The 16,731-nt window shown below is 63.3% G+C and overlaps 1 protein-coding gene across 1 annotated transcript; it reads left to right on the top strand.

Annotated features, from left to right (window-relative positions):
* Nucleotides 1-4,479: 4,479 nt before the first annotated feature.
* SLC16A3 (solute carrier family 16 member 3) lies at nucleotides 4,480-16,361 on the top strand (the record flags this gene model as incomplete). Its single annotated transcript, XM_055082823.1, has 6 exons — nucleotides 4,480-4,576; nucleotides 11,197-11,330; nucleotides 12,578-12,680; nucleotides 13,148-13,291; nucleotides 13,587-14,351; nucleotides 15,272-16,361. Coding segments are annotated over 6 exons (1,497 nt in total), but the record flags the coding sequence as incomplete, so codon positions are not given.
* Nucleotides 16,362-16,731: the final 370 nt, after the last annotated feature.

The raw sequence follows: 16,731 nt of genomic DNA, 5'->3' as shown, positions 1-16,731 counted from the left end.
CTTATCCATATGGGAGGCCCCCCGACCAGTCTGGCTGGATGATGGGGCAGGGGCGACACCCCTAATAGGTGAGCTGGGTGAGCTTTCAAACCCTCCCAAGAGTGGTCAGGAGGGCTTCACTGCCACTTCACGGATAGGACACTGAGGCCAGAGCGCGTCAGGGCTGACTCGGGCTGCCGGCACGACTTCCTCTCTGCTGGGCCCCTTCACCCCACCTCGACAAGAGTCTTGGGCACGCCTGCCCAGCAGCCCCACTGACCTTGCGTGCTGAATGTTTCGGCAGCAGCACCGACCCTGTCTCAGTCCTGTCTCTTTGTGGCATGGGTGAGGTCACTGCGGCCACCGAGGAGAGGGGCCATTGGCCCAAGTCTGCTGCCCCCACCTGGACCCAGCCTCCCATGCTGGGTTGCTGTTCCTCACCTCCCAGGTGAGACCCTCCCTTCAGGACTGCTGCAGGGTCAGGAGGAGTGGGCAGCTGGGGAGGCCACCCTTGTGACTGACCTTGGCCCGAGGGGCAGCAGCCAGCCGGGTTCCGCAGGGGAAAGCCAACGGCTTTCATAGGGATCACCCACCAGGGCCCATGCCAGAGCCCCCCCCTCCCACAGTCCCAGCCACACCTCAAACGCCTGCCACAGACACCCCAATATCCGCACAGAACCCCACCCCAGACACTCCCACCCCCCACAGACACCCCCAAACCCCACCCATACCCTCACCCCCGTGCCCAACACCAGCCTTGGGTGGGGAGGGCAGGTGAATCAGGCTGGGCTGGGCAGGGGTCTGGCCTCTGCCGCTTGTTTCTACCTCCGCCCACAGCCTGGGCCAGCCAAGTCGTCAATGTTTATTTTTCAGGGCGCCTGAACTGACTTCGAGGAAAAGCCGAGGGGCAAGCAGGGAGGAAGGGGAGTGGCCTACCTTGGGGAGGGGCCTGTGTACCGCTGGCCTCAGTCTTCCGGAAAGGCGGCCTCTCTACCCTGAATCATGGGAGGTGTGGCCCAGCTGTGGTGTGAGTGAGGACCGGCTGCGACAGTCCTGCCTGCCTCCAGGTCCCTAAGGACGGTGGGGTCAGGAGCCGGACCCCAGGGCAGCGGGGCCCAGGCTCAGCCAGAATGTCCGTCCCATGACTCGGCTTTCTTCAACCGGCCCAGCCTGTGCTGGCCCCGAACCCGTCCACGGGGTGCTGGCAGCCGATGCTGAGTGGCACAGGCAGTCCACGGGCAGGACGAATGGCCCGGCTGGGGCCTGGAGCCCAGTGGGGGTGCCCGGTGCTCAAGGATGGGGGCCTCTGCATGGCCCCATCAGACCCTGGAAGGTTCCCTGATGCCCGAGATCTGGCCCTGCGTAGGAGCAGGAGGCCTGTCCCACCATCCTCCCCGGGGGGCTGCCACTGAGACCCTCTGAAGTCTCTCCAGGTTTCCAAGATCATTTTCAGAGACAGTGGCACGGCGGAGCCTGGCTCCCATCCACCATCTGGGTGGAGAATGGAGATTGGACTCTGAGGAGGTGATGGGCCCAGTAGACACTCTGCTCCATATCCATCTTCTCTCCTTGGGAAGGTGGAGCACAGTCCCCACCCAGGAGCTGCAGCGGCTGGGGAGAGGGTGCAGGCAGGCCTGGAGGCCCCTCAGAGCACGTTCTAGGGCCTGATGGGACCTGCAGCTGTGATTTGGAACAACTGGAAGAATGAGAATCCAGGAGATGGAGCAGGTGGGGGCACTGGCAGGGGCGTGGTGGACCGTGGGGAAGGGCAGGGCCAGAAGCAGGTTGGGTCATGAGGGAGAGCATCACCCCACCTCGCCAGGGGTGGCTGCACCTCCCCGGGTCACCCACCCCCTCCCTTTCAGAAAAGGGGAGCTTGGGTTGGGGGGCTAGCCCAGGGCCACTGCGGCGGACCAGCCATCGGAGTCAGACTTGGGGTGGGTGTCCCTGGCCTTCTCCGCCCCTCCCCTGCACCACAGAATTGCACCCACTCCTTCCCTGCTGTGCTCAGGGCTCCTGGCCCTGGAACGTGGACTGAAGCGCCCAGGGGGAGCTTGGGGTCTGGAAGGCCGAGGGTCTCAGGTTGTGGAGGCTCCTGGTCCTCCCCTGCAGGGCCCTGGTCCACGAGAGGCCCTGAGGGGAGCCTGCTCTGCCCTTCCGCGGACTGTCAGCAGGTGTTTCCCATGCAGGGCCACACACAGAGGCCATCACTCTGCCACCCCTTTGGTCTTCCTCCACTTCCCCAGTCAAAGCCCACTCCCCGGAGCCCTGCTGGGGTGCAGGCGGGGGCTGGCAAGCCGGTGCCTGACCAGCCTGCCCCCGGTGTCCCTGGGAGGGGGAGCCCACCCTTCAGCTCTGGGTGAGCAGCCAGGCTGGCCCTGGGGCCCACACCCATGGAAGACCATGCCTGAGGGGCCCTGGGTCTGGGGAACTGTCCTCTCCCTCCTCGGGGCTCCTGCAAGACCACAGTATCTCTGGATAAATACCCCCAGCCCTCCCAGATGGCGCCTTGGTGTCCCTTTCCTTCTTGGGGAGCAAGGGTGGATCCCAGGCACTCCCTCAGATCACTGGGTGGGGACCCTCCCTGGTTGCAGCGCTCAGAGAAGACCCAGTGCTAGTCTGAGGGAGGCTGGGAGCAGGCCGGAAGACCCCAGCCACCCCACATCTGTCTCCCTTTTTGGGCCGCTCTGAGCTCTTCCGTTTTGGGGTGGGTGGGGGCAGGAGCGGGGGGGTCGGGGCTCAAGGGCTGCACAGCTCCTACCTAACAGGAATCTTTGGTCCCTGGGGTGAGGGGCACTAGCTCCCAAGCCTCATGAAGATGGGTAGGGCATCCAGGTGGTGGCAGGAGGGGCCCACGCAGGGCAGGGTGTGGGTCTAAATGATCTGAGGCAGAGGAGGGAGGTGCCCCACCCCAGAGGTTGGAACTACCAGCACGGGTGAGGGATTCCCTTCTGCAGCTCTGCCCTGCACCCCCTCAGATGCCCTCCCATGCTGGTGTACCTTCCACCTCCAGCCGTGAGGAAGCCAGTGAGTGTTGTTGGTGCAGGCAGTTGGGGGTACCATCTGATACCCCGTGGGGACCCCCTTCCTTCCCAAGGGCCCCTATAGACACCCAGGGTCCAGGCCAACTCAGCAGGGCTTCACCTGGGAGGCCTAGGCCAAGTTGCTGCTGGAGACTTGGGCTGTGCTTCCTGCTTTCTTGTGTGTGCATGCCTATGTGGCAACTTCTTTAGCATTTGGGGGTGAGCGTGGTTGGGTCCTGGGCCGGGTTGGCAGCTAGACCCAGCTCAGCCTCTGTGAGTGCTAGGGCTCTTCTGACAGGGGCTGGTGGTGGGGTGGTCTCCCAGCATCTGAAAAAAAAAAAGCAGAAGGCCTCAGTGGACTTGGTGTCTCAGAAGGGGTGGTTGGATGGTGAACTCTGGGCCAGGAGGCCAACACCACCACCATTCTGCCCACCCCTCTGTATTGTGCCAAGGGGGGTGGGCCACCCCACAGGCCTCTGGAGGGGGGTAATCCTCCAGGGATGCTCACTCTGTCACCCTGTTCAGGATGAGCTGGAATCTTTGCCATAAATCCCAGAGACACCAATGCCTGGCCTCCTGTAGTCCCAGAAGACTCGGGTGTCATTTTGAAGTAGGTTCAATGGAAAGTGGTCCTGTGGCTCGGGGGCAGCCACCAAGTGGTGTCCTGGGCCCAGGCCACCAATGGCCACACTCCCTGGTGCCTCCTCAAACCTTAGTTCTTTCCATCTTGCAGATGAGAAAACCGGGGGTTTGAAGCACCTTGCCTAGGATCAGCCAGGATCAACGCACCCCTTAGATGAGTGTCTGCGGGGCGTGGGGATGTGGAGTATGCCTTGGGGCCCCCGCCAGAGCCCCAGCACAGCCCAGTTCTGGGAGCGCAAGAGGAGGGGCAGCGGCTGTTATCTGGCTCAGCAGCGCGCAAACCCACAGGGGGAAACGGAAGTCAGAGAGGACGGAGGCCTTGCCCAAGATCACCCGGGCAGCGCGGGGTGGGGGCTGAGGGGCCGGGTCGGGTGTCGGTCCCGAGGTTTGGATGGGGGCGCAGATCACAGGGGGCTTGGCCAGGGAGGCCTGCAAAGCCCCAAAGCTGAGCCGAGAGGCGGGAACCCCACGGGGTCCGCGGGCACTTCGCGGCGTGGGGTGCGCCTGGATGCGCGCGCTCACCTTTCAGAGGGCGCGGCCCGGGGCGTGGGGGGCGACGGGGGTCACTGCGGGACCCAGTCGGGCTCCCATTAAGCCCAGGCAGAGGGAAGCGAGCGCGCACAGAGTGGGAGAAGGAGGGGCGGAAGGGGGCTGCGCTCCCGGGATCCCGGATAGCCCAGCGCCAGGGGATGGCGAGGCTGGGGGGCCGGTCTGAGCGGGACTGGTCGGGCGAGAAGGCACAACCCGCGCCGGTGTCCGCGCCGTCGGGGAGCACTGGGGCGCCCCTCCCGCGGGGTCCAGGCAGGGCGGCGCCAGGCGGCGGTGACGTACACTGGGGAAGTGCCGCGCGAGCGGCCTGAGCACTGAGTCGCCCCCGGCACCGCGCCCGGCAGCTAGGCGAGCAGAGGCGCGCGGCGGCCGAGCGGCAGCAGGTAGGCACAGCCTGGGTGCTTCCGCGGCTCCGGGACTGGGACCCTCTGAGTCGCCCCCGCGCTGAGTCTGCACCCGGCGTGGGAGCGGTCTCGGGGTCCGCGCTTTTGCCTTTCGCCCTCCTGGTCCGGGGGCGCCCCGGGCACAGACGAGACCCCCCTGGGCGGCCCCCATTGAGAGCCCCGGGGAGCCAGCCGCACCCCTCCGCGCCCTCGGACCCGAGTCACGCGACCTCGACTTCCCCGACTCATCTGGGCGCCCCTCCGTCGGGCAACCCTCGGGCTGCAGCTCCCGTTCCGGTATAAATAGCTGGGTTCGCGGCGAGCAGCCGGGGCTCGCCGGCTATATTTGGTGGGGCTAACGTACCTCCTTGCCGCGGCCCGTGCCCCCTTGCCGGGGGGATTGGGGAGCATGTGCGCTCCAGGCCGGGGCGCCCGGGCTGGTGGTGCCCGAGGGCCTGTCCTCTCTCTCACCTCCTTCCTGTTCTCACCGCCGCCCTAAACACTCACCAACCCAAACCCGCCCTCAGGTAAAGGCTTCTGATCCAGACCCTGGGCAGAGAGACGGGGACCCCCCTCCAGGATCAGACTGGGGTCCCTGAGCTCGCCTCATCCCCCTCCCAGGCCCCCAGCCCTGGGAAAACCAGGTGGGGCCTCAGGGGCCTTGCTTTACTTACCTGAAAAGTGGGTTGACAACTTACCTACATGGATGCTGGCCCAGGCCCGTGGCTGGCAGGCCTGTGAGTGGAAGGGGGAGCAGTTGGGGTCATGGCCGCTGTGGGGGGGGGGGGTGCCTGGATTCTGGGTGAGGGACAAAGAGGCAGCCCAGGGCCCAGAGTGCTTCTCCGTCCCAGATGCACTAAGTTGCACACCCAGAGGTGCCTGGGCTGACAGGATCACTCTGTGTGATGGCCATGGCCAGACTGAATGATCTGAGGGACAGGAGATGGCAGCTGGACCAATGGCCATCATGCAGCCGAGGTCAGAGGGGCTTGTCCAAAGCCAAGGGTGGGTGTGGGTGCTGTGTGGGTTAGTGGGTTCAGGGGTCCATTGCCTCATTCTGAAGGCCCAAAAGTCTTCAGGGGTCAGATGGGCGCTGGGAGGGACAGGGACAGATGCAGGAGTGTGTCCTGGAGGATGGACTGGGCCCTTTGGGCTCAGCTGTTAAGGAGTTGCTCCCTTGGTGGGAGGTCTGCCCCCAAGGGGCTCTCAGGGCATGGGTGGCAGTGCCCAGACAGGTGTGGAGCCTTCCTGCCCAGCAGTCTGTGGTGTAGACAGTGCCTGGGGTGGACTTTGGGAGGCCTGATCCCAAGACAGGCTCTGTAACAACCCCATGTGACCTTGGGCAGGGCCTGATACCCAGGAGGCAACCCAGCTCTCACCCACTCCAGCTGGACACCTCAGTTTGAAGGGCAGAAGGGGCGGGAGGTGTTCATGCTCCTCAGGACACCGGCCAGGGAGAGTGTGTGGAGCGGGCTCTGTGGGGTCCCACTCTCTGGCTGGTGGTGTCCGTGTGACATGGCTGACTTGCTCCAGGGCGGTCCTCGCAGAGACCTGGCAGGTGTGGAGGGGGCCAGTTCAGCCCCCTTGAGGTGAGGAGCCCATCAGAGCGACCCCAGGGCCCCGGGCTGGCCCTTCTGGGAGGTGACCAGTGGAGAAGACAGCCACGCAGAGCGATCAGTCCATTGGAGACACCTCCGGATGAGGCAGGATCAGGCCTGGGGCGCACTGGGCCCCGACACAGCGGCGGGGCGGGAGCGGACAAGGCATGGGGCTCCTCATGGCTTCGCCTCAGCGAGTGCAGACCTCCCGGCTTCAGTCTCCATCTGTGAAACGGGCTGTGCGGGGGAAGTGGGTCCCGGAGACCCGGAGTTCTCAGTCAGTGTTGCTAGCTCCAACTCGCGCCCACCTGGCCCAGCCCCAACGAGGGGACAGTGAAGCGGGCCCCGCTCTGTGGGACCCGCGGGGTCTCCTTCGGCGCTCGGGGACGCCCAGTGTGGCTCCGGGGCTCGCTGACCCGGGCAGCCCCGCGCCTTGGCTGTGCGCTCTGGCCAATACGGTAGCGGGCGGGAGGGCGCCTACTCCAGGCAATACGGCGGCGGCTCCTCCCTTGGCGCGGTCACGTCCCCCACGTCCCGCGCGCGGCCAAGCAGCGGGGCTGGGGCGGGGCCGTGCGGAGCATCCTCTCTCCTTCCCCCTCCCAGCCCCCCGCTGCCGGCGAGGTCGGCCTGACCCCCACCTGCCCAGCCAGAAGCAGGAACGGGAAGGAGCGTCCGTTGTCCGTCCTGCTCCCTCGGGTTGGGTGGGGGTGGGTGTGGGTGGAGCTCAGGGTCCCTCTATATCCCCCTCCCCAGCCGTTCTCCCCTCCTCAGCCACCTCCCCTCTCCTACTTGTTCCAAAGGCCCTATGTGGTGGTGGTGGGGGGAGCTGGAAACCCAGGTTTGGTGGAAGCGGCCCCTCTTGGCTGGTGGGGCTTTGCAGACACAGAGACCACCTTCTGGGCCTTGGCCTTAGGTTACAGGATTCCGGGTTGGGGGGCTGTAGGGAGTTGAGGAATGGGACAAGACGGCCACGTGGATGGGCAGGCCAGGCACCCCCAGGCTGGGCAGGGTTGGGTCCAGGCCTGGAGGGGGGCAGCTTGGGCCTGCTCAACTACCTCCTGGCCCCTCCTCATTGCCCACTGAGCTCTCTAGAGGAGGGGGCTCCAACAGGGTAAGCACAGAAACATCCCCAGGGCCACTCTCGAATGGCCTCCTCCTGTCATAACGGGGTGATGGTGGTGGAGCGGAGAATGACTCAGAGCTGGGGGTCGGCCTGGGGCGCAGTGTCCAATCTGGTGAATGAGGCCACTGTTTCCACCCCACCGGCCCCTGCAAGAGGACGTGAGCCCACCTGAGAGTTTGCGGGGGCACTGGGCATGCGGTGGAGAGCTGAGTGGTCAGTGGAGGTGGGGTGGAGGGCCCAGGCCAAGACGAGGAGGCCTGGATCAGACCTTCACCCACTGCCCGGCTCCCACCTCCCCAGAAAAAGCCCCAGTCACCTCCCTCCAGTCACAGCTCCAAACACAGGTGAGGGCAGGGCTGAGGTGGGCATCTGGGGTCCTTTCCCCCATCTTGGGAGGGAGACAGGCACTCTGACCAGTGGTGGATGGGTGAGAGTGTCCTGGATCTTCTGGTTAACCTGTTTGCACGACGGGGGCAGTGGGGGAAGGAAGAAGGGGAGGTCCTCCTCCTCCTGAGTGTGCAGCACCCTCTTGCCTGTCAGCTACCCCCATGGGCTTCAGGGGCCTTGGGGCTCGAGGAGCCAGGTGCTAGCCACACTGGCCCGCTTCCTTGTTGCTCAGGCATGTCTCCCAAGCCTCCTGGTGCGGGAAGAGTCAGGAAGAAACGTAATTTCCCCTTTCCTGCCCTGCCCACCTGAGGCTAGTCTCCAAGGACTAGAAGTCCAGTTAGGTAACTGGCCAGCCTAGAAACTACACCGACTAAGCACCTGGGACAGGCCACAGGCTCTAGGGCTGGGGGCCCCCCGCACTGAACCCTGCTCCCTGGGTTCATGGCCAGCCCTGGGGACTGATGGGCCACAGACCCAGGACCCAAGGTGGGTGAGGGGACTGCCAGTACAGAGGCCTAAGGAGCAGCGGCAAGCTGTGGCTGGACTGGAGTGGTAGAGCGGGCTGGGAGGTGGTGAGGCCAACAGGATGTGAGTTCAGGGCTGGCTCTGAGGTAGGCGTGTGGGCTCGGGTTGGGAACACATTGGTATGAGGTTTGCACTAGCTCCCCGGGTGGATATGCGGGGGTGGGGGTGAGGCTGGGCACTGTCACCACCAAGATGGCATTCAAAGCCGGTGAGTGTAGGCAGAGAAGGGGGGCACTGGGGAGAGGGGTAATGCAGAAGCTGGAGCCTGACCCCAGCTGGGACCGTCACCCAGATAGCCAGTGGGCCCCTGAGGGAGCAGCTGGTGGGAGCCCTTGATTTGGGAGGGCACAATGGACGGGTCATTCTGAGGGACCTCTGTGTACATTCCTCTTTGGGCTGGGACCTGGGGGCAGCCCCTGGAGCCTCACCTGACCCAGAAGCGGGCACATACACCCCACCTGGGAGATCAGCTTTCTGAGGCCCAGAGAGCGGGTTATTTCTGGGCTGCGTACGTGGTTTGCATGCTTCTCTGGGAGACTAAATGTCACTGAAAGGACAGCCAGCCGGCATGTGCTCACAGATGTGCTGGTGCCACCTCCCTCTGCGCTGCACTGAGGGTCTCCGACCGGCCCCCCAAGGGGGCTGCTCCTCCCACCCTGGGTTTTCCTTGGAACACCAGCCAGCCTGCACCCAAGCCTGCCTCTTCAACATGATGGGCTGGGCTGATGAGGACATTTTGCCCTTGGAAATCCCAGCCCCTTCTCCACCCACCCGATAAATACACAGAGCACTGCTGAGCAAAATCTTCCTTTGCCCCCAACCTAGAGCCCCCCAGCCCTCCATCATCTTCCCTGCTTGCTCACCACCACCTCCGTTGGCAAACTGAAATTCACTAGAAACCTCAGTTTGAGGACCATCTGGTGTGGGGAACGGGGTGGGGGTCATTTCAGTGTGGCTGGCACCCTGGGCTGGGGGGTTAGCTGGGAGAAAGTAGTGTCTGAAGAGCTTCTGGGGCATTCAGGGGTTGGTGGGAGAGATGACCATACTGGGCCTTGGTCCAGGCACAAAAGATGGCCCCCTCCCCACGTGAGCTTCACGTGGCAGGCCCTTGGCCCACGCAGGTCCCAGAACACGCTGAACCCTCCTGCCTCTGGGCCTTGGCACCTTTCCCTCTGCCTCCTCACCCTCCCAGATGCTAGTTCTCCTGAGGATCCTGGGGGCCTCCAGGGAGGACCCAGCCCTGGTGGGCAGAGAATGGGGCCTCAAAGGTTGGGGTGCCCATGATCCCCATGGTGCACCAGGCATGGCTGGCGGAACCACGGAAATCTCAGAGGGAGGCCCTCCTTTGTTCTGTTTTGGAACCTTGGGTTTATGAGTTGGGCTATTCCTAATTGCTCAGCCCAGACACACTCCCCTCCTTGGCCTCTACATGGCCCACTTGATTTACTTTAAAGAGCCCATAACCCCAAACATGCCAGGATTTTGAGGACAACCAGCCCCTCAGTGGCCCCATGACCATGACCACTGTCCTGAGTCCTGGGTCTGGGGTTCCTGTGCTTTCTACCTTAAATAGCGTCACTGCATCAATAAGTATTGCTTAAGATAAGTATATCTTAGGAATGTTCCCCTTCCTAAGATACACTTATTAGTTTTTTGTTTTTTTTAATATCACTCAGATGCACGTACCTTAGAGACCTTTTAAACTTAACGCTATCAAGGGGAAGGGACAGCAGCTCGGTGCCCCCACCCGGGAGGTTTGGCTGCAGATGACCTTTGTCCATTTGTCCCGTTCCAGGCTCAGGCACCCGGATGTGTTGTCAAAGGCAGGGCTCTGGAGGAGAACCTAGGGGTGGGCCACACCGAAGCTGTGCTCAGACTGTCCCGTCCCAGGTTCTGTGTAGCCTCAGATGTGGAGGTGGCCACCCAGGGGGCTATGCCAGGTGACGGGTCTGTGCACACATTTGCAGGAGGATGGGGGGCTCCCTTGGCTGGGGTGCCCCCGTGCACCCTTCAGCTGTGTCCCCAGACGGCTGCGCAGCCCTTGGCCTCGGACGCACCCTTCATCCTGCTCACTGAAGCCCAGGAGCCTTCCAAGCACCGGGGCAAAGTGCTTGAAAGAGCACTGGGGTCTGAGTGCCGGGAGAGGTGAAGCCTTCTCCTAGGTTTCCCAAAAGTGGCGCCTGTGGCCCTGGCCCAGCTGAGAACCAGCAGAGGCTTTGAAGGTGGACCTCTGGCCCAGTCTGGGGTAGGGGGCAGGGCTGCTGTTCTGCTCTGGTGGGCTGTGTCTGCCTTGTCATCACCCTGACAGCCAGCTGGCTCCTGGAGGTGTGGTCATCAAAGGGTGGTGCCCACAGACAGCAGCTACTTCTGAGAATCACCTAGGATGCCCTTAAAAAACAATCCCCCACAACACCCTTTGAATCAAAGCCCCGGACCTCCCTCCACTGCTGAATCAGAACCTGGATACCCACCCGTCCACTGAATCAGAGCCCACCCCCCGCACTGAATCAGATCTCAGACGCCCCACCACCGCTAAATCAGAGCCCAGATCCCCCCAGACTATTGAATCAGAGCCCCCAGAGGGCACAGCACCTGTGGCTGGGGTGCTGGGGGGCAGGCGGGGGGTGGGGGGGGGAGCAGGGAGTGTGTCTTATTTTCCACATTCCTTTCCCGCCACACTGAAGCTGTGCTCAGACTGTCCGGGCATAGAAGCCCTTGTCCTCATTCCAGAGTCCGGTCCCAGGTTCTGTGTAGCCTCAGATGAAAGAGTGGCCACCCAGAGGGCTGTGCCGGGTCAAGAAGGATTCATGGAAAAGGGGCAAGGGGTGGAGTCAGGACAGATTATGAAACCCAGGAAGGCGGGCTGATAGGAAGGGGGCTGTGGTGCTGCGTGTGCAGCTCGTGCAGGAAGTGCTCGGGCATCGTGCAGGTGGAGTGTTTACACCACTAAGTCGGCAGATACTACACATCAGTGCTTCCCCCACCAGGGAGCTGGTTTATAGCTCGCCGCTGGTGGGGAGACACAGAGCTTCAGTGGGCAGCAAGCGGCTGGATCCAACACGCCCTCCCTTCCCCACGCCTGCAGCAAGGCCTACTCTGTCCTTGGAACAGCTTCTGTCAGGTGAGGTGGGGGGACTAGGCCACCAGGCTGATCTCTGGGATTAGGGGGTTTCTGGAGCAAGGATCAGGGAGGGGTAGGGGATAAAGATGGGAGGGGAGGGGAGGATGTCCAGGTGGAAATCTGGCTGCCGTGTTTCAAGTTACTGGGCCTCAAACGAGCTTAGTTCCTGGGGTTTAAAAGAGGAAAGTTGACCCTGAGCTTCTTTGGGTTTTGGGCTGGCAAGTGGATACGGCCAGCTCCCTCCTTGGCAGCCTGGGGGCTAGAATGGTTTGCTCTGGTAGGCTGGATGGAAGCGTGTCCCTCCTGCCCTTCCCTCGCCAGAAGGGTTAAACTCCAGCGGCCGACAGGCACCTTCCACCTGGGCTGGCCCTGCTGCCCTCGGGCTCCCAAAAGAGCTGCGGCAGGCGGATGATAACGAGATGGGACTCGTCTGGGCCAGCACAGTGACCCCCGCCCTCCCCGCCTGCTCTTCCCCGCACAGCACAGCCTGTGGGAGTCTCTTCTTCAGACTCTCACTTCTCATGCAGTGTGATCAGAGTGGAAAGGATCGGGGAGCCCTGTCCCCCTGGGGGTGGGGGAGCAAGGCCGGCCACATCTAGATTGGGGTCTCAAGGGACTGCAGCCTAGATCGGGCCCCAGGTCCTCACCAGGGCTGGCTTCACTGCCCGAGGTGCTGGCTGCTAAAAACCACACTGCTTCCCAACACAGGGTCAGGCGGGGGGCCAGAGCACGGCTGACTTCCCCACTGGGGTCTGCCCTCCTCAGGAGGTAACTTGAGACCTGGCTGAGCCCAAAAAAGCCACTGCCCTTTAGAGCCAGCTGTATGGGAGCAGGCCAGGCCTGAGCGGGGGAGAGAGGAGGAGCTGCAGCTGCTGGTCACCCCAGACCTTCCTGCCCTGCACCCGGCACAGGTGAGGGTCAGAGGCAGGGCTCTCAGGTAACATCGGGCAGGTGGCCTGGCCCAGAGCTGAGCTCCTGCTGGGGGCTGAGGCCTGAAGGGAGGGGTGGCCGGCCCGGGTGCCAGCGTCTCTGTCCCCACACTGCAGGGCTGCAGCTGGGTGACTGCCTGACAACCGAGTCAGCCTGGCTTCCTCTTTCTCAGGGACACGGAACCAGCCCTCCTGACCATGGGAGGGGCAGTGGTCGACGAGGGCCCGACGGGTGTCAAGGCCCCAGACGGGGGCTGGGGCTGGGCCATCCTTTGGGGCTGTTTTGTCATCACAGGCTTCTCCTACGCCTTCCCCAAGGCGGTCAGCGTCTTCTTCAAAGAGCTCATACGAGAGTTTGGGATAGGCTACAGTGACACAGCCTGGATCTCCTCCATCCTGTTGGCCATGCTGTACGGGACAGGTGAGGGGCCGTCATGCCAGGTAACTGCCTCTGGGAGTTCGGCAAGTTCAGTTCTGGACAAAAAGGCCTGGGGGTCGGGGGTTGGGTAGCGCGCCCAGCGTCTTCAGCCCCGGTCCCCAGGGCCACCTGGTGGGAAGCCCTGGAGGATGCTGTGGTCTAGAGTGCAGACGGGCACAGGCCAAGGCTGTCTGGGACCCTGTCCAAAGGGCTGTGTCTGCACAGCTGTGCTGGATCCCGGAGCCGTTCTTGCTGCCTGCACAGACCAACCAGAGAAGACCCCTCCAACGGGGACCGTTCCTTGTGAGCCATGCTTTGCTTAAAAGATGGGCGAGCGTGACCTGCATGCTGGGCACCTGGTGCCCCTGTGTATCCTGAGCCAGGGGCAAGGGGGCATCAGGGAAGGGCAGGTCTCTCTGGGCATGGAGAGCCTCGGTCCCACCCCTCAGCTGCTGTCCCCCACCCACCAGGCCCGCTCTGCAGTGTGTGTGTGAATCGCTTTGGCTGCCGGCCCGTCATGTTCACAGGTGGCCTCTTGGCGTCCCTGGGCATGGTGTCTGCATCCTTCTGTGGAAGCATCATCCAGCTCTACCTCACCACTGGGGTCATTACCGGTGAGTGAGGCCCCGCCAGAAGTGGGGCGGCCGGGTGGCGATGGCTCATGCTGACGGAAGAGAAAGGACCTCCCAGGGGTGGGCCGCTGTGGGGTGTACCCACCGGGCGCCATCCTGTCCCTCGTTCCCCGTCTGTCTCTCCCGGGCACGTGGGTTGGCAACAGGGGCTCTGAACACACGCCGAGTCTCCTCACGGCGACGCCTGTCAGACCCACACGTAGAATAATTCAGGTGGGAGCGCGTGCTGGGGAGAACTGGGGCCGCCACCCACGCTCACCCGCCCACTCCCCTCCAGGCTTGGGTTTGGCGCTCAACTTCCAGCCCTCACTCATCATGCTCAACCGCTACTTCAACAAGCGGCGCCCCATGGCCAACGGGTTGGCGGCAGCGGGCAGCCCGGTGTTCCTGTGCGCCCTGTCCCCGCTGGGGCAGGTGCTGCAGGACCACTATGGCTGGCGGGGCGGCTTCCTCATCCTGGGTGGCCTGCTGCTCAACTGCTGCGTCTGTGCTGCACTCATGCGGCCCCTGGAGGCGCCCCGGCTGGGTTCAGGTTCGGGGCCTGGGCCCCAGCGGCCGTCCCGGCGGCTGCTGGACCTGAGCGTCTTCAGGGACCGCGGCTTTGTCATCTATGCCCTGGCCGCCTCCATCATGGTGCTGGGGCTCTTCGTGCCGCCCGTGTTCGTGGTGAGCTACGCCAAGGACCTGGGTGTGCCCGACACCCAGGCGGCCTTCCTGCTCACCATCCTGGGCTTCATCGACATCTTCGCAAGGCCCACCGCCGGCTTCATCACAGGGCTCAAGAAGGTGCGGCCCTACTCTGTCTACCTCTTCAGCTTCGCCATGTTCTTCAACGGCTTCACCGACCTCACGGGATCCACAGCCAGCGACTATGGTGGCCTGGTGGTCTTCTGCATCTTCTTCGGCATCTCCTACGGCATGGTGGGGGCCCTGCAGTTCGAGGTACTCATGGCCATCGTGGGCACCCAGAAGTTCTCCAGTGCCATTGGCCTCGTGCTGCTGCTGGAGGCCATAGCTGTGCTCATTGGGCCCCCGTCGGGAGGTGAGTGCTGGGGTAGGGTGGGGAGCGAAGTGCCTCCCCTCCCTGAGGCCTGGCCAGGCCTCCGGGCAGTTCCCACACCTGCTCTTCCTGGGGAGGGTACTCACCATGGGGGGCTCTTAGCTGGAGGGACCCCTCTCCCCCACTGCTCCCAGCCTTTTCTAGCCAGGCCACCGTGTACCTCAGCACATGGCCAGCCGGTGTCAGGAGAGAACATGGCCTCTCACACACCCTGGGTCCCCCTTGGTTCATTGTGGGAGGAGGCTGTGGGCTTGAGTCGTGGGGACAGGTGATGGCTCCAGGGTGGAGTGCTGGTCCTCCTTTCTGGCTGTCCCCACACGCCGGGGAGGCTCAGAGCTGAAGGTCAGGCCGGCTTCTCTTACGTTGGGCTTTTGCTTTAGTTTTTGATAACTGAGAAAATAATGGTGTGCGATTAAAATGGTGTGGACGGTGGGAGCAGTGTGGCCAAGGCCCCACCAAGCCTCTGCACCTGGGTTTGGGTCTCTCCAGCCAACCCTGTAGTCCCCCTACCTCCCACTTGGCCTTGGGCCTCTGGCTCTTCCTGCCTGGAGAGGTCTGGGGCGAGGGTGAGGAGGTACCTGAATCGTCACTGTCTCGGGGTCCCAGGGTCCTTCTGGGGCCCAGGTGGTTCCTGTGAGGGCCACCACAGTGACAGGCAGCGGGGCCAGATCCCTCCAGGTGCCTCCACCTGGCGGGGGATGAGGCCCCACCGGAGGCTCTGCTCCAAACCCTCGTCAAAGCCAGTCTGCTGTAGCCTCTGGGTCTGCGCTGCCCGGGGGAAGGTGGTGGGGGTGAGGGTGGCTGCCTCAGGGGCCCTGAGCTGTCCCCGGCAGGGCACTGGTGACTGGGGGGATACAGTGGAAGCTTCAGCCCTGGGCTGACCCTGTCCCCCTGCACTGCAGGCAAGCTGCTGGATGCGACGCACGTGTACCAGTATGTGTTTGTCCTGGCGGGGGCTGAGGTGCTGGCCTCCTCCCTCGTGCTGGTGCTGGGCAACTTCTTCTGCATTGGGAAGAGGCCCGAGGCGGCCACGGAGGAGGAGCATCACAAGCCCCCCGAGGACGTGAGGGTGGACTCCCGGGAGGTGGAGCACTTCCTGAAGACAGAGCCTGAGAAGAACGGGGAGCTCGTTCACACCCCAGAAACGAGCGTCTGAGCCAGGGGAGGCCAGCAGGGGTGGCAGGGAACTGGACAGAAACCATCAACGCTCGTATTTATTTCACAAACAGGACTAGCTTGGGCGGGGCCGTTGGCTCCACGCCGGCCGCCCGGGCAGCGGATCATCACCCGATCAGTGTTTTTCAGGGGGGGTGGCAGGGTGGGAACGTGTCATTCCAAGGTGGATCTGTGGTGAAGCCAAGCCGTGAGGTTATGAGCCGTCTGCACCAGGGACCCCACGTGCTGACCCCAGGGAGCCCGGTGCCCACCGCTGGGCTCAAGGACCCAGAGACCCAAGCTTTGGAGACAACACGATTTTAATCAGGGGGTGGGGCCGGGGACAGCTGCGGAGCGGGCACTGCCACGACAGGCCTCCCTGCCTGCCCGTGAGCGCCCCATCCTGCTGGGTCTCCCCATGCGCCCCAGCCCACCCGTCTTTGAGCATCCAGTGGACAAAGCTCCCTCCTTCACCTCTGAACGTTTGAGATAAACCTGCATGTGAGAGGTGCCTTCTCAGAAGGAATATCTTCCAGGAGCTGCAGGAGTTTTGCTCTACGTAGGGGCAGTAGTCTAACTGTTCACCCCAAATCTCACTTTCTCAACAAAGAGCCTGGTTATTTTTACAAAGTGGTTCTGGTCCTTGTCAGCCATGTCGGCCTTCTAAGCACTGCTGGTTCTGGACCCTGCCCTGATGGACCCCAAACGGCTCGGAGTGTTCACACAGCACCCTGGTGGCTGGCAGGGAAGGGGCCACGCTGCAGGGGTGTGTCCACTGAAGCTGAGATATACGTGTGGTTTCTGTTCACTGGTGTGTGTTTAAAGAAAATGATCTGCCTGCTTTTTGTTTATTCGCCCCTCAGTTAGCTGACCGTCACCACGTGTGGTCAGCACCCTGGGCTGGTATCTGCTCCCCATCCTCCTCGAACAGCCCCACTCAGCCTCACCCCAGGTACTTCACACCCACCTGCCCTTGTGGCCAGCGGCGGCCTGTGTGGCTGGGAGCCCGGTCAGAGGCCGCTGGGGCCGCCTCAGTAGGTGGTGCGTCGAGGGCGCTGGGGACGGCAGCAGGCACCCTGGCGGGCCGCGTGCAGCCGTAGAGATGCCACGTCCCTGCTCCTCTGCAACGAAAAGCAAGTGAGAGCTCACATCTTGGGTCCACCCCAGAGATGTCGCCCCAAAGGGGCTGCTGTCTCCCTCCTCCATC

This window comes from Physeter macrocephalus, unplaced genomic scaffold (assembly GCF_002837175.3).
Source record: "Physeter macrocephalus isolate SW-GA unplaced genomic scaffold, ASM283717v5 random_276, whole genome shotgun sequence".
In the NCBI taxonomy this organism is placed as follows: Eukaryota; Metazoa; Chordata; class Mammalia; order Artiodactyla; family Physeteridae; genus Physeter; species Physeter macrocephalus.
The sequence above is the reverse complement of the archived record's forward strand: the minus strand, read 5'-3'. Positions and strand labels throughout refer to the sequence as shown.